Source organism: Acomys russatus, chromosome 9 (assembly GCF_903995435.1).
Source record: "Acomys russatus chromosome 9, mAcoRus1.1, whole genome shotgun sequence".
Taxonomy (NCBI): domain Eukaryota; kingdom Metazoa; phylum Chordata; class Mammalia; order Rodentia; family Muridae; genus Acomys; species Acomys russatus.
Genome location: NC_067145.1, coordinates 45,523,618 through 45,551,126, shown reverse-complemented (window position 1 = coordinate 45,551,126; position 27,509 = coordinate 45,523,618). Strand labels below are relative to the sequence as shown.

General features: G+C 38.8%; 1 protein-coding gene across 1 annotated transcript in view; it reads left to right on the top strand.

The window, feature by feature from the left end:
• The window catches only part of Mllt10 (MLLT10 histone lysine methyltransferase DOT1L cofactor), a 149,795-nt gene that overhangs the window by 49,097 nt on the left and 73,189 nt on the right, over window positions 1-27,509 (top strand). The window contains exons 5-8 of the mRNA XM_051151275.1: window positions 1,662-1,771; window positions 15,708-15,811; window positions 17,523-17,616; window positions 19,745-19,840. Coding sequence (XP_051007232.1) covers window positions 1,662-1,771; window positions 15,708-15,811; window positions 17,523-17,616; window positions 19,745-19,840 — 404 coding nt within the window. The remainder of the gene's footprint in view (window positions 1-1,661; window positions 1,772-15,707; window positions 15,812-17,522; window positions 17,617-19,744; window positions 19,841-27,509) is intronic.

Sequence of the window (27,509 nt, the reverse complement as noted above, 5' to 3'; positions counted from 1 at the left end):
CTCCCAGTCCTACCCTCCCTCCCTCCCTCATCTCCCGTTCCCTAGTCCTCAGAAAGGGGGAACCTTCCTCCCCTCTTATCTTTCCCCAGCCTGTCAAGTCTCATCCAGAATGCCTGCATTCCACCAGGGGGAAGTGATAAATGACTGGGCACTAGCGTCCATGTCAAGAGGCAGCTCCTACTCCCCATATTATGGGACCTGCAAGGAGACTGTGTTGCCTGTCCTCTACATCTGAGCTGGGGGATCATGGTCCTTGGCTTGGTGCATCAGTCTTTGCAGCCACTCCCTACCCCCAGCCTCCACTCAGATTTGTGGTTCCATTGGTCTCCTTGCAGAGCTTCTGCCCCCTCCAGGTCCTTCTGTCACCCAGGTCTTCCATGAGACTCTGAGCTCCATCCCAAAGTTTGCCTGTGAGCCTCAGCATCTGCTTTGTATACTGGGCCGGGTGGAGTCTTTCAGAGGACCTCTGTGGCGGGCTCCCATCCTGTTCCTTCCTTCAGCTGCTTCCAGTGTCTATTTGTCCTTCTGATGTTTTAGTACTTTTTATTTTATAAAGTATAGTTATCAAGTAATGAACATTATTTGTGACTATACTCTGAAAAGTTATCATTTTCCATTAGAGGAGCTGTGTAAGAAGTCTGTTGTGTGATGTAGAGGGCACTTGTGTAGGGCTGCCTTTTGGAGAGTTCAGCTGATTACAGCCTCGATGTGTCTTTTCTGAGGCCCACGCACATGGGTTTCTAGTCCTAGCTTCTGGTCTGTCAGTGTCGCCACCTCCCTTTCTCCATGCTCTACCCCACCTTCCTGGAATTTCATCTTTTCCAAGTTTTACAGTAACTCTTTACTGTCATATCAGCTTTTTAGCGTCAGTCACATTTTTTATAATTAAAATTTTAATATCAACCCATAATATTTCAGTCTTAGATTTAAAATAGAAAAATGACAATTAATTCAAAATATTGACAAAATACAAAAAACTAATAGTGTCAAATTTAAGTTTATTAAGATTAAATATTAATTTTTTCTTCCTCTTTATTTTCTTGATGGTGGGACTGGAACCAACACTAACTCTGTATATGTTAGGGAAGTGCTCTGCTGTAAATCATTTATTGCAGAACTGAGAATGGAACCCAGAGCTTCACAGATTAATCAGGGGCGCTACTACCTACTGAATTATATAGCCATCACACTTTTATGTGTTCATTTAATTTTGGCTCTTTAAAGCAGACTTAACTTTGTAGTGCAGTTTGATCTTCAACTCACTATGTAGTGTTGGCTGACCTGGAAATGGAGAAACTCCTTGTGATTTAGTCTCAGAATGTTTACAGTGCTGAGAACCATCGTACCTGCTATCTTTAAACTGAAGTGGTTTTCAGGAGGGGTGTTAATCTGTCTGTCCTTAAGTGTCAATGTCAGCCCCTGAATTCGTAAGTGTTCCCTTTGTTTATGTTGAGAGCATAATAGATGCAGCCATGATTAGGAACCCTTTGCACCAGTAGTGAGTGGGTGTCAATTGTTATATAAATAATGCGGTAGCTAGATTTTTATTATGGTTTTTTGTTATGGATTTGATTAGTCATTTTAAGGCATCTTTTAGACAGGTAGTGATTTTATTTTCGATAAAACTTGAAGAATGACATTATGTATTTATTTATTTTTAGGTTGGGCTCATGTGGTTTGTGCCCTCTATATTCCAGAGGTACAATTTGCCAATGTTTCTACAATGGAGCCAATCGTTTTACAGTCTGTCCCACATGATCGTTATAATAAGGTACAGTGGATGTCATCTTAATGTTGTTTGCATTTTTGGTTCTGAAACTAGGAGATAGAAAGGAGGTGGGGTTTTTCTTAAAACGTAAAGACCTTCTAGCTTCATAGAGATCTGGAGAAAAGTAGTTACCATCTGAAACTACAGTATTAAAATAAGCTCACAAGAGTGTAAAAGGCATAAACCGTGTCATCTTTTGTTCTAAATTAGGTGTGTATTAATGTTTTCAAGATATTTTAATCATTTAGTACACATTTGTCTTTGAAGATTACTGACCTCTTGCCTTATCAAGTGTCAAAGTTTGATTAGATTTGAGTTAGTCATTATTTTTCTTTTAGTAGTCCCAAGTATGTGGGACACTGAGGTAGGAGGCCTGCTTAGATAACATATCAAGACCCTATACTTTTTCCAAATCAATCTATCTATCAATTAATCTAATCTATCCATCCATCCATCTCTGTGTTTTTAAATAAACCATTTTCTTTATCACACTGATACTATTAATGCATTTTTCAAGGCTTTTGCATTACCTAGTGCTTCAGACAGTGTTATGAAGGTACTTATATGTTGTAAATGAAGGCGCATGTTGCTTCTGTGGAAAAATGTCATTATAGTCAGGTTTGAGATTTCAGATATTTTAACAGTAATCTTTTGATTAAGCAATTAATATTTAAAACATTTGAAAATGTGGAGAAATAAATCTCCTTATTTAAATATTTTGACTTTTTCTTTGTATTTTTGTGTATCTCACATACATGCTTATAAACATTTAGATCATATTACTTACTGTTTCTCTTCACTTTTGAAGCTTAGTAATCCTAAATATATTTTGTGTTAAGTGATATTTCTACCATAATTTTCCTGGCTCTTCAGTCTGTAGTAGATTATTACTAGATTCAGTCACCTGTGTAGCAGCCTCTGATGGAAGGGCCTCATGTGGTTTCTAGTTTCATATTATTGGGATCCATGTAAAAGGGTCTGAGTATTCTGGAAGTTTCAGTGTGTTAAGGTTTTCTCTATAATGTGATTACTAATTCTTAAGTAATAATCACGTTAAGTGTGATTATGTTACCACTGAAAGTGCTGTTGTTTTTAAGTTTTTGTCTTTTTTTTTTTTTTCCCAGAGGGTTTTCATGTTGGTTAATTGACCTTGTTTAATATAACATTATTTCTACAAGGTGTTTTGTGTTTTCTTTTGGGGGTTTCCATTTTGTTGGTGGAGAAAAGCTCCTGGACTCATCTTAGCAGCCTTCAGACTGTTAGGTAGCATGGGGCGGCCTTGAGTGTGTGATCTTCTGCTTAGACCTCTGAAGGTTGACATTACAGGTGTGTGCCAGATGGTTTTCCACAGAATAGCTTATTTAAAGCTTTTTAAATTATTTTTAAGTAATTTTGAATTTTTGTGTTGAGTATGATGTTATGTGTGTGTTTATGTACATGTGTGTACTGGTGTGTGTCAAGTCAGAAGAAGGCACTGGCTGTCTTCTGTTGCTTTTCATTGAGACAGAGTTTCTCACTGGACTTGAAGCCTGGGTTTTTGTTGTTCTGTTTTTGCCTTAGGCTGGGAGCCAGCAAGCCCCAGCAATCCTCTTGTTTCTTTCCACTAGCTACAGTGCTGGGGTTAAAGGTGTGTGCAGGACCATGCCTTGCTTGTTATGTGGGTGCTAGGATCTGAACTCAGGTCCTTATGGTCGCATAGCCAGCACTCTTAAACCTGTATTTCTTAGTACCTTTAAAATCTATTTAAAAACCCGTTTCTCTTACAGATTTTGAAATAACGTCAAGGTTATTTGCAAGCTATGGGAAGTAGTAGAGTTCTTCCTCTTTAGGTCATACTGTATTTCCCTATACAGGCTAGAATAGCTCAGGGCTAGAGTGTCTTCTAGAATAATATGCCAGCTCCTGAGTTCAGTGCTCTTGTACCACAAAATAAATAAATGTAACAGAGAAGGAAGATTCTCATATATCTGTAGCTTAACTATCAAAGTCAGGAAGTTAGTGCTATGTAACTGCTACATGTCTGCCAGCCTCTTTCATGTTTTCTCATTTTTTCCCGGAAATGTGTTTCATGAAAAAAAATCACAAGTTTCATTTTGTGTCTGTTAAAAAAAGCTCAAACAATAACATAACATTTCCTTTGACTTCTGTCAGTTTGGTACTTAGAATATTGTAGTTTTTAGTTATTTTTAGAGTATCATTCTATTTGGACTTGTCTGATGTTGGCTTCAGTTTAGTGGGTTACATTTTTGTAAGGAATGTTACAGAAGCGATTTTATATTTTCTCATTTTATCTTGTTAGATGGCACACAGAGTCCAATTTTTCTGATTCCTTATAATCTTACTTTCATTATTAGTTAAGATATTGTCTGTCAAGTTTTTCTACTACTAGGTTGATTTCATTCCCTTTATAATTAACAAGCATTTTGTTGGGAAGTAATTTGTACGTAAACGTCTTGCTCTGTATGTTTGCTGCCTTTCACTCATTTTGGCATCCTTAGCTATTCTTAAGTTGTTGCTATGATTTATGGCTAATTCTATAATTTCTTTCACATTTTCAGTTTGCATTCTATTACAACAAAAAGCTCAATTATAGTATGGATTTAATATGGTGCTATCTTACTTTTTTAGGCAGAGTCTGAAAACTAAAAGCACGTATACTGGGCTGGTTTTATTTGCTAAATAGCTAAGGATGAACTCAAACTTAATCGAAAAAAATTGTTTTGATTTATTTACTCTTATTTTTGTGTATATGCCTGCTTGTATGTGCACCATGTATGTGTTGGTATCTTAGATCTTCTGGAACTGTAGTTACAGGTAGTTGTGAGCTGGATGATATGGATTCGGGGAACTGAACCTGAGTCCTCTGTAAGAGTAGCAAGTATTCTGAACTATTAGTCCACCTTTTCAGCCCATGACCTTGAACTTGTGATCTTTCTGCATATTAATTAAATGTTGAGATTACAGGCATGCCTGGCCATGCCTTGTTTGTTTGACTCTGGGGAATCAAACAGCATCTTGTGATGGTAAGCAAGCACTCTGCCACCTGAGCACTTAGTTCCGTCTCTTTGTATTTTATTTTATTTTGGTTTGGTTTTTTGGTTTTTTTGAGACAGGGTTTCTCTGTGTACCCTTGGCTGTCTTGAACTCACTTTGTAGACCATGTTGGCCTTGAACTGATAGCGATCTGCTTGCCTCTGCCTCCCAAGTGTTGCGGTTAAAGGCGTGTACCACCACGCCTGGCTTTCTATTTTATTTTAACAGCTCATCCTCTATTCATTTATTTTAATGTTCATACTATGTTGCTATGTGGCTGATGGCACCCCTTTAATCTTCCTTTTTAGTCTCTTGACTGTATTTGTGGGCATTTTCTTACTTTTTACATGGCAATATATTTGTGGCTCATCTTGATTCATTGGTAGTCTAGCACTAGAATTATTTTCTCCAAGGAGCTAGATTTTCTTTTACACAAGAATGATATTTAGAAAGCAATGTATATACTATATTAATTGTTCTTAGGGCATTATTTGTCTAAGATTCTCTCACTTGGTATAGAGACCAGATGTATGCTTATTAACACTATAATGCAAATTTACATATATTAATATCTATTATTTATATTTGTTAAACTGTGAGGCGTAACAATTTAAGTCTGATGTAGTATTTGGATCGATATACCTATGTATACATACAATTGATATGTTCTGTATCTGAGTCTATATGTTGAGAGTTCATAAATTCAATGGCTTTACCAAATGTAATCTAGCAGACCTAGGCTCATTATCATTATTTCTTACTCATATTTATGGTTCATTTCTGTCCAAAGATATATGACTTCCAGTAATTTGCTTATTTGCTTTGTCTTCCATACATGAACAGGTCCTTGCTGCTCATTTCATTGTAACTGCGTTCAGGCCCCCACTTGTTCTTGCCCTACCTACAGGCATTTCTGTTCACTCTCTTGAGGGATTCGGCCACCTCACTCTGCCGCTGCTGATTGTCCTCTGTGGTTGTCCTTCACTCATTCTGACATCACGGTCACCCTTACCCTGCCTCTTTAGGGGAGCAAACTCTAGTCAGATTGTTGGCAACTGTGTTGGACTGTCCCTTACTCTTTAGTTGGAGGCTTTCTTTGCTTGGTCCCACCTCGTGGCTTTAAGAATAAAATATTTGAAAAGGAAGGGAGAAGTGTTGAAAGGAAGAATGAATTGCCATGTCAGAAACAGCCCTTGCTTCACTTACTGGGGGCCCGCGTGAAGATCAAGCTGTCCATTCCTTACATCTGTGCAGCGGCCTGGGTCCAGCCCATACCTCTTCTTTGGTTGGTGCTTCCGCTCTGTAAGCCCCCATGGGCCTAGGTTCGTGGACTCTGCTGGCTGTCTTGTGGTTTTGGATCACTGCCCTCTAGCGGGTCTGCCTTGTCTGGCCTCTGTGGAAGAGGGTGTGCTGAGTCCTGATGTGACTGGATGTACTGGGGTGGGTTGATTGGGAGGGGGCTCCCCTTTTCTGAGAAGAAGAGGAAGAGGGAAGGGGGAAAAAGAGGGAGGATGGCACCAGGAGGAGAGGAGAGAGGGGCCGGCATTCAAGATGTAAAGCGAGTAAATAAACATATATAAAAGAATGAGTTGCCTAGATTTAAATATTCAATCCCATCTAAATTCATCTTACATTGTGACAAGATACGTTGTTTCCCCCCTCTGACCTGACCTGGTTAGTCAGATTTTTTGGCTTGTTTGTTTGTTACAGTTTTTGTTTTGGAGACAAGGTTTCTTTGTGTCTACCAGGCTGGCCGCAAACTAAGAGATCCACCTGGCTCTGCCTCCTGAGTGCTGGGATTAAAGGCATGTGCTGCCACCACTTGGCATGGGTTAGTCAGTTTTTAAAAATATTGCCACGGAATAGTCTGTTTTTATAGTGGTTTGAAATACTGTTTGTATTGTTGCTAAAATCTTGGGTATGTGTTGGTATGCTTCTGTACTTTTTTTTTAATAGATGCATACTAGCGTGTACCAGTGCCACTGTTAGGACTATTTTTATTGTAGTATATTATAAGTCAATACAACTTTGCATAAAATGTACGTGGTGGAAAATATAAGGAATTTTTAGTTGGACATTAATAAGATTCAAATTTTAATATAATGGAGTCACAGCTAAATACTTGGTTTAAGAACAATTATCTTTTTAAAGTATTGGAATTTTCATCCCAGAAACATGGATTTTTCTTGTCTTATAGTTTTCCTGATGAATTATTAACACCTGTAATCTTATTTCAGAGGAGCAAATGTTTGAGACTAGTTTGCATAACATTAAGGCCTTGCTCAAAAAAAAAAAAAATAAAATAAAATAAAGAAAAGAAAAAAAATCACTTGAAAAGTTATTTTGGTGGTGTTTATTCAACATACAATTCTGAAATCCTAGTAATAATTGGAAAATGACTTACTGAACTTGGAAGACTTCAGTCCAAGGTGAACGGCAATAAAGGATGGGCACCCAGAACATTCATTCATGACTTTTATTAGTAGTATTGCAGCTTCCCAGCACAAAACTGAGGGCGTTGCCTGTGCTACATAAGTACTTTACTCTGAGCTGCACTTGTTGTACACTTGCTTTGTTTTGTATTGCACAAGGTGAAACATTCAATAGAGGACTCCTCCCACCTTTGTATAAGCCTTCAAATTTGAAAGACAGCAAACTTTCTGAGACTAGGTAATATATGAAGGGAAGGAAGTTTTATCATCACATTTCGGAATCTAGAACTCCAAGACAAGGCAAGCTGAGGATGACCTTGTTCTTTGTAAGAGACTTCTTCTTTTTTTTTTTTTTTAAATTAAAATATGTATATGCATGTATGTCTGCATCTGGCTGGATTAAGTGCAAATAAATGTAGGTGCCCATGGTGTCCAGAAGAGGGCGTTGTCTCTTCTGAGCTGGAGTTAAGAGTTAGTAATAATGCCTCCACATGTGGGTGCTGAAAACTGAACTGTGGTTCTGAGAGAGCAGAGTCCTCTTTTCAGTTCCAGTGGTCATCTCTTAGGAGGAAACTGTAATACTGCCCTTGGAGTTATATTTGTAGCAAGAAAACAGATCCATACTACACATGTAAAAAGAGTGCCAGAAGTTAGTGTCTTTTGTGCCATGATATGTACATAGGTCTTGGACCTACTCCTTTTTAATGAAGAAAATAGTAAAGGTCATATATTTCCATATGCTGACAGTTTCTCCAAGCTCTTGAGATATTCCTGACAGCACTTGCCGTTCACTTGGGCTTTTTCATCTATCCTGAAGCTGGTTCTAATGCTGACGAATATTTTTTTTTCTTGACAAAATAATACATCTAAGTCATTTAAAAAAATTTGGTATCAAGGAAAATAGCAAGATAACAGCAGAATATGCAGTTTCAGAAAAGGTATGAAAATTGAACAATTACATAGTTTGAAGACAGATTGGCTCATTTAAGTAGTTTGTATTTTAAAAGTAAAAAATTGTAATGTTAGTGCCTCTATTTGTAATCACAATGGTAGTAAGTTGGCTGAGATGGCAGATAGAAATCAAGGCATCTAAAAACAAATGTTAAGTGCATATTTAGGTTTGAATTGGGATACTAAGGTTTTCCACCAACAGTAGGGCCAGTGTCAGATTATTAGAGTACACTTAGCAAAAATCTCTAATTTTGTTTGTTTGTTCATCTATTTAATTTGTGTTTGGCTGTTCTGGAACTCAGTATGTATATCAGTATGTATATCGAATTCAGAAGAGATCTGCCTGCCTCTGCCTCTTGAGTTCTGGGATTAAAGGTGTACACTACCATGCCTGCCTTTTATTATTATTTTTTATATTATTTTAATTTGAGAAATTTACATATAGTCAGTGTATTTTGGTTATGTACGTTCCCCACATTTCTTTAACTCCAGACTCATCCAATGTCTCACCCCCAACTTCATGTCATTTTTAAAAAAATAAATCAAGTGCAAAATTAATGCTACTCAAATGCACATGGCTGTGAAGCCTTCTCCTGGAACATGGCCAGGGTACCCCAAGCTGCGTCCCTGAAAAAGAGTTGTAGGGGAGATAAACATGTTTTTGTTTTGATCCCAAGTGTGGAACAGGGAACAGACTTGTGAGAGAGCAGGTGATGTTTATCCACTTCAGGTGGTGGTGGTCTTGGTTGTTGCCAGCTTAAAAACATCCTAGTACAAACTCGAGAGAGAGAGAGAGAGAGAGAGAGAGAGAGAGAGAGAGAGAGAGAGAGAGAGAGAGAGAGCGCGCGAACATGTGTGTGTGTACGTGTACGTGTGTGCGCCAGCGCGCGCGTGTGTGTCTGAGCCTGAAACAGGAGGGTGGGCTTTCTTGTTTGGCTGGTCATGCTCCACTTGGACACACTCCTAAAGAGAAGTGCTCCAGGGACGGCTTCAAGGCTTTGGGCTCCGGCTCTGGCTGCGGCTGCAGCTCTGGGTTCTGGTTGCTCCAGGTTCCAGCAGCAACTTTGGTGGAATTGCTGAAATCCTGCTGACTATGCCAGGTGATTCATTCCTAGGAGCTGATATCCAGAAGGTTTCATTCTAGTTTTCCTTAATCTCCTTTCCCTCCTGTTTATGGTAGTCTACTCGGGTTGTAAGGGAGGTACGTTCATTTAATAAGTTCATGATAAAGTATAATTGTTAAGGAAACTGAGCCAATAGGTGGTGCCAAACATGGGGCATGAACCTACAACCCTGAGATTAAGAGTCCCAGGCCTTACCAAACTGAGCTTGAGCCAACAAAGACTTTAACTTTCCTTTCTTAGCAGCTGTCTCAACTGCCGATAGCTCCTCAGCCAGTGGTGTACCTTGTGAGCCCCTTCTTGATTCGTCCTGGAATAGTTGCTAGTTTGTGAATGTAACAGCCGTTCATGCCCAGAAGACACTGTTTTGCAGCAGTACTTACAGACTTTTGAGTCTTAGAATGTTTTTGTTTTTCTAGATGGGGTTTCTCTCTGTGTAACCTTGGCTGTCCTGGACTCACATTGTAGACCATGCTGTCCTCGAACTCAGCATTCCATCTGCCTCTGCTTCCCTGAGTTCTGGGATTAAAGGTGTGTGACACCATGCCTGCCAAAGTCTTAGCATCTTTTTTTAAAAATTAAATTATGAGCTGGGCATGGTGGCACATGCCTTTAATCCCAGCACTCGGGAGGCAGAGGATCGCTGTGAGTTCAAGGCCAGCCTGGTCTACAAAGTGAGTCCAGGATGGCCAAGGCTACACAGAGAAACCCTGTCTCGAAAAAAAATTTTTTTTATACAGTGCTCTTGGCTGCATGTACACCTGTATACCAGAAGAAGGCACCAGATCACATTATAGATAGTTGTGAGCTACCATGTGGTTGCAGGGATTTGAACTCAGGACCTCTGGAGGAGCAGTCAGTGCCCTTAACCTCTGAGACATCTCTCCAGCCCCTCTTCTGTCCTGTACCCTGAGCCTTGGAGGCAGGAGTTATGATTATAGATGTCCCATTTGAGATGAGACCCTTGTTATTTGCAGTTTGACAACTTGTCTGTATTAACCACTACCCAGAGAAAGAAGCTTCCCTGATGGGGACTGAGAGCTGGTCTAAACTATAAATACAGAAACAATGTGTTTAGAAGGCAGTTTGATACTATGTCAACTTAGCAAAGTAAAATATGGGTAGACAAGGGCCTATACATTTTTCATCCTTGAATTCTTGACCAGATTCACAGAACAAAACATTGGTTTCCTCTTATTGGAGCAGACATTAACTCCAATCATAAAATCAGTTGGCTTGTCAGGCTTATTGTCATAGCTCATATGGTTTACAGCCAGTAAGAATGTGCATAACCCAGAATCCTACATGGCACTTTCTGGAACTATGAAAACTTGCCAGTAAGGAGTAAGCTTTCAAGATGGTGCCAGCTTGTTTTCTCCATGTTCTGTGACCAAATTATGTGGTGTCTTCAACAATAGGGTTTTACTATCAAGTTCTGGTAGGTAGGTAGGTAGCCAAGAGCAGTGGATTGCCTGTATGCTTTGGAGGTCTCTGGGACCTTCCTGAGCAACAGTGAAAGATAAATTATAAAGGGAGAAATGAGAACAGGAGTTTGTAGATTTAAATGGAGAGGGAAACCAGGATGAAGGTCAAAGAACGAGGATGTGTAAAGGAATAATTAGGGATATTTGAAAAAAGTTGCGCAGAAATGTATTTTATAAGCTTCATGAAAGAAATATAAAGAGCTTATTTACTTTTGGTGTTATAAAGGTTTATCAAGGGAGGGAATAGGTGGCATTGTCTCAGTCCTTGGTGCAGCTTTTTCAAGGCTGGCACTGTAGTGCTCATTTCCTCTGGCTTCCTCTTGGATGGATGTGGGTCTTCATCTTCTTGAGGAGGAATTTGAGCACTCTCTGGTCTTCAGAGATCTCTAGCAGCTCTGTGGCAATCTGCTCCTTGGACACAAAGCCACGTAATTCCTGGTCGTGTCCTACATGAACTTGGTGTGTCCTAAATCTTCTTTTTGTAAATTAGGGAAGTTAGATCTGGATGGTGCAATGTTTTTCTCATTTTGTGAACCTGTAAAACAGAAAGCAACAGATGTGGTATGGAGATTCTCATTTCAAAGTAGATAAATTGGAGGATAAAGGGAGTCCCTGGTTTAAACAAATTATGAGGATCCATGTTTGAATCTCTAGCAAGCACATAAAAAGTTGGGCTTGGTGACATGCATATGTGATTCCAGTGTTGGGAAGCCAGATACAGGAGGACAGATCTCTGTGGCTTGCTGGCCATCCAGTCTAGTCAAATTGGTGAGCTCCAGGTGAGAAACTGTATCTCAAAAAATAAGATGGAGAACAGTAGCAGAAGATACCTAGTTTCACATATACATCCTCACAAATACATGCACCTAGAAGTATGTTAAAAAAAAAAAAAAAAGCAGGGCTCTGATTATCTTCATTGTCTGGAAGGATTATATCTAATGATGCCTTGTGTTCAGGCTGAGGACTACATTATATCTTTTTGTTTTGTTTCTTTTGTGGGGGGGTGGGGGGGTGGGTGGGGTCTCTTAATGTACTGCCAGCAGTCCTGGAACTCAATATGTAGACCAGACTGGCCCTTAAACTCACAGAGATCTATCTGCCTACTTCTTTTAAAAAGACAGCTTTGTCTTCAGCAAATGTTCATACACTGTTAGTCATGTACTGAGTATCATAAGGTTTTGATGGAGTTTTGTTTCTGCTTTGAGACAAAGTTTTACTTTGTAGTAGACCAGGCTAGCATTAAACTCACAGAATCCTCCTGGCTCTGCCTCCCAAGCGCTGAGATTAAAGGTGTGCATTATTGCCATGCTTAGCCTTATACTATGTCTTTTTTTAGAAATCTTTTAAAAATTCAAATACTTTATTCAGATTACATATCCCCCCCCCCCCCCCCCACCGAGACAGGGTTTCTCTGTGTAGCCTTGGCTGGCCTAGACTCACTTTGTAGACCAGGCTGGCCTCAGACTCACAGCGATCCACCTGCCTCTGCCTCCTGAGTGCTGGGATTAAAGGCGTGTACCACTACGCCCGGCTTATCCCCTAATTTGTGTCTTCCCATTCCCCATACTATGTCTTTTAAAACTGTATTAGGGAAGTAAGTTTTCACTTTTTTTGCCCAATATGATTTTCTTTGTTGTACACCTTTTCCTCTAGCCTTAGTTATTTGGTAGTTTGAGCCTGAAGGACTCCGTGTTGCTTTGGTGTTGCCTTTAGTGTGCTGTGTGTAGGCAGGCCTGTTCTTTTCTCCCTTGTATTTATGCAAAGACAGGAGGAGGAGAGAGTTTCATGTTAATTTTAGCATCAGGTGACCTTTATAGTTACAGATCTTTGGCTGAGGGATATTTTTTGGGTGGCGCCCCTTCCCTGGGGGTATTTTCTCTTACCTGTCTGGTCTGCTGTGTGTCTCCTTATTGATCTTCTTGGAGGTTCACACTGCCTTAGGCTGCTTAACCCTTCTGCCTGTGTCTAGAGTGCTGGTGGTGTAGGTATGTAGCCCCATGCCCTGGTTTTGTTGATTTCCTCTTACCTAGGGCTGGGTTTTATATATGTTCTGGGTGTAGTAGTTTGCTGCCTGTCCTCAAAGTTTCTAGAGCTCTTAAAAATAGTGTCTGAGCAATTGGTGGGACTCCATTCTTTTCCTTTAAATGATGCCTGATCCAGTCCCCGACCCTTTTCAGGCCTGCGTTACCAGTGAAGAGTCCTTATTTGTCTGCTTTGATCCCGTCTTCCTTGTGAAGTGCTATAGAAACAGCCTGTGAGTAGATGTGAGCGCTATATGGTACCACTCATTCTATATAAATATGCTAATATGTAGTGTATTTGGCAATTTCAAAACATTTTTAAATTTTTAAAAATATTTAAGCCAGGTAGTGGTGTTGCACACCTTTAACCCCAGCATTCAGGAGGAAGAGGCCAGCAAATCTCTGAGTTCGAGGCCAGCCTGATTTACAGCGCTAGTTCAAGGAAAGTCAGTCAAGGTTATATTAAAAAAACCCTGTCTTTAAGGGGGAAAAAAAAATCAGGAGCTGGAGAGATGGCTCAGAGGTTAAGAGCACTCACTGTCTGCTCCTCCAGAGGTCCTGAGTTCAATTCCCAGCAACCACATGGTTGTCAACCATCGATAATGTGATCTGATGCCCTCTTCTGGCCTGCAGGTGTACATGCAGGCAGAGCACTGTATAAATAATAAATAAATAAATAAATAAATAAATAAATAAATAAATAAATAAATAAGTGTTTAAAAAAAAGTTACCAATGAAACAAAAAGCATGGAAACGAAAAAGACTTATTTATTTTGATTTGTGTTTTGCCTGCATGTAAGTACAGTAGTGCATATAGTTTCTGTGAGACCAGAAGAGGGCATTGGATTAGCTAGAACAGAAGGTTGTGAGCTGCTATGTATGTATGTATGTGCTGAGAATGGGGTCCAGGTTCTCTGGAAGAACAGCCAGTGCTCTTAAAACACACACACACACACACACACACACACACACACACGTATATGTATATACATATACATATATATATATATATACATACATATATACATGTGTGTATTTTAAAATATATATATTCATGTATTTTATGTATATGAGCACTCTGTCTTAATGCACATCAGAAGAGGGGATCAGATCTCATTACAGATGGTTGTAAGCCACCATGTGGTTGCTGGAAATTGAACTCAAGACCTCCGGAAGAGCAGACAACATTAACTGCTGAGCCCAACCCTAGCCAGTGCTCTTTACTACTGAGCAATTTCCCTTCCTCCCTTTTTCCTCCTTTAAATATTTTGAGACAGTTTTTGTTTGTTTGCTTGTTTGTTTTGTTTGAGCTCAGATTGGTTGTAACTGAGGATGACCCACATGAGATTGGGGGTGTTTGGGGTGGTACGGGCATAGACTCAAAGATGGCTCCAAACTCTTGATCTTCCTGCTTCTGTCTCCAAGTGTGTTCCACCATGCCCAGCTTTGTTGTTTGTTTTTGAGACAGTCTCACATAGTCCAGGCTGATTTTGAACTCCTGATCTTCAGCTGTGGACCACCACAACTGATTTGCTACTGTAATTTTTTGTAAAGTTATTTTATTTTATGTATAAGGATGTTTGGGATACACATATTTCTATGCATCACATGTTTGCCTAGTGTCTGCTGAGGCCAGAAGAGGGATTTGGATCCCCTGGGATCAGTGGACAGTTGCGAGCAGACATATGTGTTGTAGGCATTGATTGTGGGTCCTCTGGAAGAGCAGCTAGTGCTCTTAACTGCTGAGCCATCTTTCCATCCTTTTACTAGTATAATTTTTAAATGCCTGTACTGTTAACGCAGTTGTGATTATACATTTAAAAAATGTGTATATTGGCCAGTTGTCAACCTCAGGTGCCATCCATCTTGATTTTTAGACAGGGTCTTTTCCTCACCTGGAGCTTGCTGAGCAGGCTAAGTAGGCTGGCTGCCTGTTCAGCAAGCCCCAGGGGTCTTCCTCTTCTCCCTTCCCAAAGCTGGGATTCTATGTGCATGCCATCTTATTATTAACTTGAGTTTTGGGGATTGAATTGAGGTTCTCATGCTTGGGTGGTTTTATGAGGTATTTATGTGATGTTTTGATACAATGTGGACTTCTTGTTGCTTTAATGGTGGCTCAGTGTATACACTCCAGCTCTCTTATAAATAAAATCTCTTCTCTCAACAACTGTTAACCTATTTGTTTTTTGATACAGGGTCTTAGTACCTAACTCAGGCCAGCCTTGAACTTGCTATGTAATCTAGGCTAGCTTTGAAGTTGTGGTCCCAGCCTCTTGGGTGCTGGGCTTATTGGTATGTGTCATCACTCCTGGAGTTTGATTCTTACAGCCCCCTTATGGGCATTACAATAGTTGGACATTGGTCTTTTTGAAATCAGCTTCTAGTTGGCTGTTGATTTTACTCACTTATATACTGCTGATCATAAAATAGTATTTTTATAATTGAGTTTCTATCAAATGGCTAGTTATGATATTGATCTGTAAAAGCCTATATTTATATGAGGAATGCACAAAATGTCTTGGTCTCATGAAGAATTTCTGATTTATTAAGCTAATGTGTCTTCCTTCCCACTCCAGGATATCTTGTTATTGGGGCTTAATTGTTATGTGGAGAGTTGAAATATCCTATACTTCACTTACATGCTTTATTCTATGAGGTATGGAAGACTAACTATATCCTACCTCTTGACCTCCGTGCCAATGAAGAGGCCTCTTGTCTGGCAGGTTTTTTGAGTCCAATGAAAGTCTAATGAAAACAATGCCTTTATGAACTTATATTTTAAAGTAAAGGTTAGATAGTAAATCTGGTGTCATTTCTGAAGTAGCTATAAAATGAAGATTGATATTAAGTGTGTCTGTGATTTTTGTTTCATTTTTGTTTTTGTCCTTTATCCCAAGACTTGCTACATATGTGATGAGCAAGGAAGAGAAAGCAAAGCAGCCACTGGTGCTTGCATGACATGTAATAAACATGGATGTCGACAGGCTTTTCATGTAACATGGTAAGTATGTTTTCATAATTATAAAGAAATAAAATTGGCAAATACATTATATAACATCAAGAAATCAAATATCAACCTGCCCATGTATTGTTACAGTGCATACTATTGGGATACTGTTAAGTCAAACCGAGTACCTTGTATATGTTGTAAAAGCACTCTGACCCAGTTACATTCAAGGCCTCATATATGGTTTTTGACCAAAAGAGGCATAGTCTATGTTGATCCTGCTCATTATCTTGCTGCGATTTTGAAGCATGTAAGAATTGGCAAAGAAGTTCTTCTTATTAGTAGATGAAGTGTGAGCCAGGCCTGTGGCACAGTCTTGTAATACCTGCTACTCAGGAGATAGAGGAAGAGAGATTGCAAATTCAAGGCCTGTGTGAGCTACAGAGTAAGTTCAAAGCCACTTTGGACAAGCTCGTGAGAGGGACCCTGTTTGTAAAATACAAAAGTAAGTAAGAGCTGGCTCAGCAAGGAAAGATGCTTGCTGCCAAGCTTGATGACTGGAGTTTAAACTCTGGATGCCACATGGTGGAAGTAGCCAACTCTCCAAAGTTACTCTCTGACCTCTACACATGCACTGTGGTTCAAAGGTGTCCCCCTCAAAAATACACAATGCATGAATAAAGTTAACAAAATAAAAGGGGACAGGACTGTAACTTAGTAGTAACATGCTACTAGACCTGAGAAACAGCTCAGAGAAAGAAAGGACATTGTAATTGCTACCATATTGCCTTTATTTGCACTAACAATGATTTTTAAAAAAGATTTATTTATTTATTGCATATGAGTACGTTATCTGCTGAAGAAGGCATCAAATCACTATAGATGGTTGTGAGCCACCATGTGGTTGCTGGGACTTGAACTCAGGACCCTATAGAAGAGCAGGCAGTGCTCTTAACCACTGAGCCATCTCTCAAACCCCTAACAATGATTTTTAAAAGTGAAAATTACTAATTATGAAAAGAGATTTAGCTGGTTTTCTCTATAAATTACTGCTATTTATTTTTCTAGTATTTTTTTTTCAAATTATCGTTATCTTAATGAAACATTGTTACTGTGTTTTGATTGGCTCTCATTGTTATCCAGGCTTGTTTCAAACTCCTAGGCTCAACTAATCCTTCCCAGCACTTGGGATTGCAGGCATGTGTCATTGTATTAACTTTTAAAGCAACTTCATTATGTCATTTGGTGACATAAAACCTTGATTCATCTTTATTAGATCATCTTTATTAGAGATGAAGAGTTTATTGTAAACTGTAACTATAATCTTATTGAGTGATAAATTACACATGGAGGTGAAATAGAGTTGGCTGCAACTACAATGGAGCTCTTCTGTCTCCTTACTGTTTCAGACAGGGTCTCTCTGTGTAGCCTTGGCTGTCCTGGATAGATGTGTAGACCAGGCTGGCCTCGAACTCATAGTGACCCATCTGCCTCTGCCTCCCAAGTGCTAGGATTAAAGGTGTATGCCACCAGGCCCAGCTCTGTCTCCTTACTTTTGTGAGTGAGCAAGGTGGGCACTGGCATAGCTAGGACCTTTCACATACTAATGAGCAAGCAGACGGTTTCCTAATGAGCTAGTCCTCTGGCCCCTATCTGGTCCCATTTTTTTTTATATTGTCTTAAAAGCGCTAACAAGTTAATTTCCTTTGCTTAAGTGTACCATTGTTTGAGGTCTATTGATACATTCCTGGTGTTCATTTTGCAGTGCCCAGTTTGCCGGGCTGCTTTGTGAAGAAGAAGGGAATGGCGCCGACAACGTCCAGTACTGTGGCTACTGTAAATACCACTTTAGTAAGCTGGTAAGAACAGTTGTCAATTTAGTAGTAAACAGCAGTCGCTTTTGAAAAGATGGCAACACGAAAGGGGCATAAAATAAGAGTGTAGTCACAGGTTTTCCGTGATTTTCACTGAAGATTTAAATGTTTTTAGCATGCCAGGGGGTGGTGGCGCGCACAGGTGGACTCTGTGAGGTTGAGGCCAGAGTGGTCTTACAGAGAGTTCCAGGACAGCAGAGAAACCCTGTCTCAAAAAAGACTTTTTAATGTGCTCTTTATTGACAGTGGAATAGAACTAGTAATTTTAAAAAGTTCTGCTTTACTAGAATATTCTAGATCAGAGTATATTCTAGCAAGTAACATTTAGTGGAAAAATGAATTTGCAGAAAACTCTTTAATGTTTTAGTTGCTTTGATATCCTGTTGGTAATCATTTTGAATTATTTTTGTCTCTTGCCTCATCATCTTGCACCACTTACATCCACTTTGTTGTAATATATATATATATGTTGGATTTTATATATTTATGTCCATTTTCTTTGGAGCATCTTAAGTATTTGTTTCTTAGTTCTTAAATATGTAGAGTCATATACCTAATTGTTTTTGTTGTTGCTTTTTTAATTTCTTATTTTTAGTTATCTTTACCTGTTTACTAGGTAAATATATAAATATTATTAACCATCCTGAAATGAACACTTCAGAAATCCATAGATGAAATTATCTAGTACAGCACATTGTTACGTTATTGCTCACCAACGATACACAAGTGTACCTAAAAGTGTGTATCTGTATCACTTATTGCTCAAGATTGTGATTTATCTTAATGGGTTACAAGATATTATAAAATTGAAAAGTTTGAGGCTGTGTCTGGTGGCTTATTTTTGTAACCCCACCCACCCAGCACTTGGATGAGGTAGAACAGTAGTTAAGGAGTTGAAAGTCAAGCCGCGAGTGGTGCCGCACCCATGGAATCCCAGCACGAGGGAGCCAGAGGCAGGTAGATTTCTGTGAGTTCGAGGCCAGCCTGGTTTACAAAATAAATCCAGGATAGCCAGGGCTACACAGAGAAACCCTGTCTTGAAAAAAAAAAAACAAACAAGAAGTTAAAAGTAATTTTCCTGCTATGTATTCTTGAGGGCCAACCTGGCTATATGAGATCTTGGGTGTTTTTTGTTTTTGTTTTTATTTTTGTTTTTGTTTTTTTGACAGGGTCTTATCTAAAAAAAATATTTCAAAACATCTGTACTAGAGTTTCTTCATTACTAATTATCGATATAATCCTATTTATTAGTAGTGAAAAGTCATCTGGTTAATAAATATAACTTGCATAGAACTTGAACTTGTTTTATAGTCAGTTTAAAGCTCTAGTTATGGTACCACCAACTTGTAAGTGCTACGAATGACTCTTACCTTCATCCTGTATCATGCAGTCATAAATTTTAAACAGAAATATGTAATGCTTTTAAAAATGCATGGGCCTAACACTGATATTTATCTTACTTTGTTCTAAGTGACTTGTAGAGGTAAGCTTTTAGAGACGTGCTTTTTTTCAGTATTGAAAGTAAATGCTTCTTGCTTTACTGCTGGCATAAAGCTAACTCTTTAAATATTTTCTTCCTGTTCTTCCAGTCTTCCCACCTATTTTTCTCCTGTATCCAACTGTTGGGATTTCACTATCCCTAGTGGCATTATTCTTTAATATGACATCTTTTGTTAAAGCTTTTCTTTAAAGTCAACTTTGACAATATAGTGGCTTATTTAAAAATAGGTATGTTTTCACACTTGGGGAGACGGGAACAGGATGTCTGTGTGTCCTTGGGTATCTTCTTTCTATGTAGTCCATGCTAACCTTGAACTCAGAGTTCTGCCCGCCTCTGCCTCCTGAGTGCTGAGATAAAAGATGTATGCCACTATGCCTGCTTGTTATTGCACATCTTAATAAATATGCAAAAATACGGCATTGATGTTAAATTTAGGGTTAATTTTTTTCTTTGTATTGCAGTGGATGGTGTTTAAACAGTTGAAATACTGATTAAAAAAAAACTTTTGACAGTTAAAAAGCATTCTACATTGAACGTAGTTTAAGCCTAATAAAAAGTGGATTTTAAAAATATACATATATACATATGTATATCTTTTCTTTTTTTTTTTAGAAAAAGAGCAAACGAGGATCTAATAGGTCACATGATCAAAGTTTAAGTGATTCTTCCTCTCACTCTCAGGATAAACATCATGAGAAAGAGAAAAAAGTAAGTGGATTTGTTGTTGCTAATTATGTAGCACATCACTTAATAAAATTTAAAAAGTCTTTTTAGGTAAAATTGTTTTACACAGCTAAACAGAAATGTTGAAATTCAGAAAGTTTTTTGGCTTAATAGAATATCAAATAAAAAACTAGGTTTAAACTAATGCCATATTTGTAAATACGTTTTGACCATTGTAAATGAAATTTTAAATAAAACTTGGCTGACAGCATGAGAGTGTTTTCTTGCATGTGTTAACAAGTCATCTTTAAAAGTCTTGAGGTGACTTGAGCAATGATAGTTTGTTGCTGTGTATCACTAACTGATTATTTCACATGTAAGTAATTTTCTCATCTGCTTTTCTCCTTTATAATAGAACAACTTTGAATTATAAACATTCTTGGCTGTTTTTTATTTTTCAGCAATGCTAATATTTTTTTCTAGTGGCCAAATACTATATAGCTTGTTTGCGAATATTTTGCCTTTTTAATTAAAATACTAAATCTTGCTTAAATACTAATCTTTCTTCTGATTAACCTGTTTTCTGTTTACATTTTTACTTACTTTAAAGGCTATGATTATTTTTTGTTAATTAAAAGAATATTATAGAATTATTCATATTCGTTTGTGGTTAAGACTATAAATTATAAGACTATAAATGAAGAAAGAATGTCCTTATAGAGTTGAGATGAACTAGTCTTGTAACTATGTCTGCAGATTGCATTTAATGTGTAAAAATAAGGTCATACAACATTTTATTTCTATAAGTCCTTAGGATTTGGGAAATGCTAATGTATAGTTATTTTATCATGTTGGTTTCATTTATGTTTGAACCTTTGTCAAGTCAAATATTAAAAGTTTCAAATATTTAGTTTTGAGATTGTTCCTTACTGTGAGCAAAATAAGTGAAATTTTATACTTAAGATTAGCATAGTTAAAAGAGTTATAGATGTAAATATTGGCGGTCTCTTTCACACCTGTACCCCAATTCCCCAAATAACAACTTGGAGACTTTATTATTTGTAACTAAATGCCTTGGTCATACTCTTTGTCTCATTCCCCAACTAGCTCGTAACTTACATTACTCATTGAATCTATTCTGTGTGTGCCACATGGCTGCTTACCTCTGGTCAATCTCATAAGGCCATCTTCCTCAGAGTCTGGGGCAAATCTCCATATCACTGTATCCCAGAGTTCATCTCCTCCTCTCTGCTGGAACTCCTACCTCGTATTGCTTGCTTTTTATTGACAGGTGATCCTTCCATACAGTACACAAGAAATTCTCTACACAGTCCCTTGTAGCCAATAATTGCATGCTTGTCTTACGAGGTAGTTTAGGGATAAGTGAAATTTGATTGTTGATGATCAGAACAACAGGAGTTGGCTTAATTAAGGGTTTTAGTAAGTGGTTCCATGAGATTTTATTTAGGCTTTTGAAGCCACAGACTTGACATTTCTGTAGGTAGGCCTTATTACAGTGTGAAAAGAGAAGTCTTGACCATTATTGGTGCTTAGTTGTATTTCACGAACATTATTTTGTTTTAGAAATGCCATTGCATGGTCATACTGATTTGAATGCTTGCTATGTCATGTTATTGAAGCACGATTACTAATGTAGTACATTGTTGAATAAGTACAGTTTTGTGCTTGTCATTTATCACTCCCAAATGAATGTGATTTTGGATTTTACTGTTCATAAATTGCTGTGGAATTTTAGATTTAAAATGTTGTATTTAATTAAATTTGTTTAGTTCCAGATTTTAGAGTTGAAAACAATATTTGGATATTACTTTCAGCATGTATTAAAGGTATAACTTAGTTTTTTGTTATCAATCCTAAAATATTTTTTGGTTTTATTTTTCTTCCTCTGGTACTAGTAGTTGAACCCAAGGCCCCAGGCATTCAAGACAAGCACTCTGCCACTGAACTACATTCCCAGCCCATGTTTTTGAATTTTAGTATTAATTGAGGTTTATTATAAACATACTATTCATGAGTTTTAAACTGTAAGTTTTATTATTATACTTACTAGCTTTCTTTGGAGTAGGACTTTTAAAATACGTTACGATGTTAAGTAATAACATAGTTGAATTGATAGGAGTGCTACAGACAGATCTCCTCCTCCATCTTTACACCCATTTAAAAGCTATCTATTGCCCTGTCTCTTTTTTTGTCCCCTCTTCATCATTCATAAAGGAGATTTTTTTTTTCCTTTGTTGCTTTTGCCAGACTTAACTGTTGTGTCAAGTTGTCATCTTCCCCCTTCTTCCTTAGTAGTTGGAGTTATAGACCTGCATCACACTTTACCTGGCTATCTTCTTTTAGATTTTTATGTCTAGGCTTCGCATGTTGGTACACATCTGTAATTCCAGAGACTGAATTAGGATATTCAGTAGTTCCAGGCCAGCATAGGGTACTAACAGCAAATGCAGATAAATAAGAGAGGAAAAAGGACACATGTATTGGACATTTACAGACCCTATTGTATTAGGTATTACAGGTAATCTTGAAATAAGTGTGTTGGAGGATATCTATAGATTATGCACAAGCACTACAGCATTATATGTAAGAGACTTGAGTGCTCATGAGTTAGTGTGTGTGTGTCAGACAGACAGACAGACTGACATACATAGGATGTGTCCTGGAAACACCCCTTACCATGCCCAAGAAATGTTAGTCAAATGATTTATTTCATTGAATGTAACATTCATAATCTGTTCATACTTTGGTATTTTGTTTATTGTTCCAGTTTTTTTTTTTTTTTTTTTTGGAGACAGGATTTTTTGTAGACCAGGCTAGCCTTGAATTTCTGATCTTCTTGCCTCTGTCTCCCAAATTCTGAAAATGTAGGTATGTTCTCAGCCTCAGAAAAGACTAATGCATAGTTAGGAATGACATGATGGTTTACACCTTTAATCCCAGCATTCTGGAGGCAGAGGCAGGTGGATCTTAGTGTATCTGATGTCACCTTGTTCTGTACAATTGAGTTCCAGGCTATCTGGAGCGACATAGTGAGACTCCTGCCTTAGGGGGGAAAAATCTAAAGGCTAAGTTGGGGTTTGTTTGGGGTTTGTTGGTTATTCATTACATCAAGACAATATTGTATCAGGTTTTTGTTTTGGTAGTTTTAAGCCTGCCAGCATTACTGACTGCACTGTAGGTGCACTGCAGTTTAAAGAAGGGAGGGATACATGAATAAATTCACAGATATAAAATGTTGCAAACTGAAAGTTACTTCCAGCCTGCTGAGGCCAGTAGTTTAGCAGTACACCTGCCCTCTGCAGTGTATCCTCATTGCTGACCTGGAGCTGCTTTTGCTTGCTGTCACTGTAGTGTTGCCTGAGAGAATTGTACTGTATGTTGCTTACCCAGGAAAAGATGAAAATTCATAGTTTGAAGTATAGCTTCTGTGCGGTACATACTAAACCATTTCTGAAAATTTTGGTACCAGGTTGGTTTTGTTTGCTTGTTCTGTTTGTTTGTTTTGTTTTTGCTTTTTGCTACAAGTTCTCTCTACATAGTTCTGGCTGTCCTGGAACTCAGTGTTTGGTCCAGGCTAGCCTCAAATTCAGAGATCTGCTGCCTGCTGCTGCTGCTGTTTCTCCTTTTCTTCTTAAAGATGTATTTATTTATTATGTACACAATGCTCTGCATGTGTGTCCACCTGCACACCAGAGGAGGGCGTTAGATCACATTATTGACGATTGTGAGCCATCATGTGGTGGCTGAGAATTGAACTCAGGACCTTTGGAAGAGCAGACAGTGCTCTAACTTCTGAGCCATCTCTCCAGCCCCCTGCTTGTGCTTCTTGAGTGCTGGGATTAAAAGCACTTGCTACCATGCCCAAACTCCATTTAAAAGAAATCTTAAAATGAACCATAGTAAAAAATTACTTTGGTTGAAATGCATTCAATTCCAAGCAAGTTTGCCAGAAGTCTATGTGTTTCTTGTTACCAAGAGAAGAGATTATCCCCTGTCCTTGCTTGCAGTTTGCTAATAGTTGGCAGCAGATTGAGGAGGTTTTGCCCAGTGTAAACACTTTAGAGTAAGGTGGAGGTTTCTGGATGGCAGGTTTAAGTTTGACTAGATTTACCTTTTGTTTAGGGTTACTCATCTCATAAGAGAATTAGTGATTTCTAGTTTTCTTTCATGGCTCAGAGGAATACAACTGAATCATTGCATTACTATTACTTTTTGTGTCTCAGCAGAATGTTCAGTATTAGGAGTTAACAGGCATCCACTTCATTTTTTAAAATGTGTTTTCTTTTTGGAATCTCCTGTATAAGGTGAAGCTTTTACATAATTAAAGAGCTAAGAAAGGACAAGTGAAGTCGAGAGCCCTGGCGTAGAATGGCCATGTTTGCTGAGACTAAATTCTAAGAAGTGACTGCTAATGAAGAGGAGCTGTAAATGGTTCTAGTCTCAGACTTCAGCTCTTTTCTTTTATTCATAGTGCTGGGGATTGAATTCAGCTCCTCTAGGTAGGTGTGAATGATATTTTAAGCCACACCCTAAGCCTGATTTTTAAATTAAAGAAATATTGTTTTCATTCTGTTTTTATATGTTTGTTTGTTTGTTGATATTTCAAGATAGGGTTTCTCTGTATAGTCCTGGCTGTCTTGGAACTCACTTTGTACACCAGACTGGCTTTGATCTCAGAGATCTGCCTGCCTCTACCTCCCAAGTTCTGGGATCAAAGGCATGCACCACCATTGCCTGGCTAAAATAGATTTTTTTAAATTAATTAATTTAGTTTTTATATAGGTCCATACTTCATAAGCTAGGCTGGCCTGGAACTTGTGGCTATTTATTTACTTAGTTCTTTTTAACTTACAACTTTCCTTTTTTGTTTACTCTCCCCCCTTTCATTTTACTGAAAATACATTCTTTTCTCAAACAGTATATCCTGATTATAGTTTTCCCTCCCTCTGCTCCTCCCAGTTCTTTCTCTACCCTCCAGATCCACTCTCTTTATGTCTCTCAGTAGAAGAGAACAGGCATATAATAGGATAAGCAAAACAATCATACTGAAGTTTGAAGTTTGATGTGGCAACCCAGCAGGAGAAAGAGTCCCAAGAGCAGGCACAAGAGTCAGAGACTCAGTCATTGTCACAGTCAGGAGTTCATAAAAGTCCTAAGCTAATAGCCATAATGTAACACAGAGGACCAGATACACAACTTTGTTTTGTGTGCTTTGCTGCTTCAGTCTCTGAGCTCATATGCACCTTGCTTAGTTGAATCAGAGGGCTTTGTTCTTTTGTTTTGTCTTTTGGTTTTTTGAGACAAGGTTTCTTTGTGTAGCCTTGGCTGTCCTGGACTCCCTTTGTAGACCAGGCTGGCCTTGAACTCACAGAGATCCTCCTGCCTCTGCCTCCCTAGTGCTGGGATTAAAGGCGTGCGCCACCACGCCCGGCACATGAGGGCTTTGTTCTTTTGGTGTTCTCCACCCCCTCTGGCTCTTATCCTTTTTCCAAGGGATTCCCTGATCTCTGAGTGGGAGGGATTTGATGAAGACCTCCAATATAAACTCTTTCCACAAAATATCTGGGTCCCTGCATCTGTTCTCATCTGCGGCCAGAGGAAACATCTAATGATGATTGGATAAGACCCTGGTCTGTGAAGTTTAGCAGGGTATCATTAAGAGTCATCTTTGTTGATTCACTCCCCTCCCCTTCGTGTGTTGTTGTTAAACTACCTGTACAGCCTAATAATACTTATTATCAGGCCTATAATTATTATTATTACAACAGTATTTTCTAACCCGCTAGCAATCAATCAAGACACAGACACCTGTTATATTTTAAAATAGCCTTAGTTAACCTGGGGCAGGGCAGATACTAATACTCTATAAACTACTTCCCATAGTGGGGCAGGTAGGAAGTACTTGCCCCAATCCCATGCCATCTGTTTCTAATAATTTCTATCAATCTATGTCCCATCCATATTCCTGTATACTTGCTAATTATCATCATCTGGGCCAAATCTCCATCCACACCGGCCATGTGCTTCTCCTCCACTTAACCCATGATGGTGCAACCTTTTCCTCCCCTCTTCTCCCTACCTGGGTCTCCTTTCTTTCCAAGATTCTCTCTGTCTCTCCAAGCCCAAGTCTGGGAACCTATCCCATTTTCCCTGCCCAGGTGTGGTGGCCTTTTATTAATTAGCATCAGAATTCATCAGATCAACCCGTGTGTGTGTGTGTGTGTGTGTGTGTGTGTGTGTGTCTGTCTGTGTGTCTGTCTGCTGTCTGTCTGTCTGTCTGTCTGTCTGTCTGTCATCTAGTTTCTGGTTCTTGGTTACCCAAGCAGTGTTGGGTATATGTTCCTTCTTGTGGAGTGGGCCTTAAGTCAAATCAGACACTGACTGGCTATTCCCACAAATTCTGTGCTACCATTGTTTTAGCGTATTTGCAGGCAGGACAGAATTATGGTCAAAAGTTTTGTGGCTGGGTTGGTGTCTATATTTTTCTTTCAGTAGCCTTCAGAGTACCTTCCCATACCAGAGGTACTAGAATGTAGAGGTGAAGGCTCCGTGTAGGCACCAGCTTGCTTTCTTCATGTTGAGCGAGTTGTGTGTGTGTTGTCCTTGGCAGAGGGGCCCCATCGTTAGTATGGGGAGAACAACCCTTTGCCTTAGTAGCCGCCTGGGTTGTTTGGGGGTTTCCATGGGACCCCTTTGGCCAACATCCCAATTGAATGAAACCAGTTCCTCTACTGGAAGCCTTGTCTATCCACAAGAGATGGCCAGTTGAGTCTCCTTACCCCCCATTAGTAGGAGTCCTTGTTAGGATCACCTTTAGACATTCCAGGAAGTTTCCACATCACCTCCCAAATGCCCCCTAGTTCCAGCCAGCTTCCTGTATTCTCCCCCTCTCCCTACTTGATTCCTAATCCATTCCTGTCCCCACCCACCCCAGTCGGCCTCTGTAGACCCTTCTCTTTACCCAGCCTCTCCGAGTCTATGGTTTGTAGCTTGGGTATCATTTGTTCAACTGGTAATATCCACTTACAAGCAAATATACTCTATTTTTCTTTCTGGGTCTGGGTTACTTTATTCACAATGATTTTTTCCCCCAACTTCCATTCATTTTCCTGGAAAAAAATTTTTTCCCCTCCTCTCTCTTTGAGACACAGTTTCTCGGTGTAATAGCCTTGGTATTTCCTGAAACTCTCTTTGTAGACCAGACTGGCCTTGAACTCAACACAGATCTGTCTCCTGCCTTGGCCTCTTGAGTATTGGGATTACAGGTGTGTACCACATGCCCTGTTTGATGATGTCATTTTTTTAAAAAACAGCTGAGTAATACTCCTTTGTGTAAATGTACTACATTTTCTACACCCAATCTTTGTTTGAGAGACATCTGGGTTGTTTCCAATGTCTGGCTATTTAATAAAGCTGCGATGAACATGGCTGACCATATGTCCTTGTTTTAGGATGTATAGTCCTTTGGGTATATGCCTAAGTGATACAGCTTGATCTTGAGGTAGATCAATTCCCAACTTTCTGAGGAACTGCTATATTGATTTTCATAGTGGCTGGACAAGTTGCACTCTCACCAGCATAACTAATGTAATTTTTTTTTATAATGTTAGATTCTAAATGACAGCAGTACTATGGAAAATATTATGTCATTTACCTGTATTTGCCTATATGAGCATGTTACTTGTTAATTTAA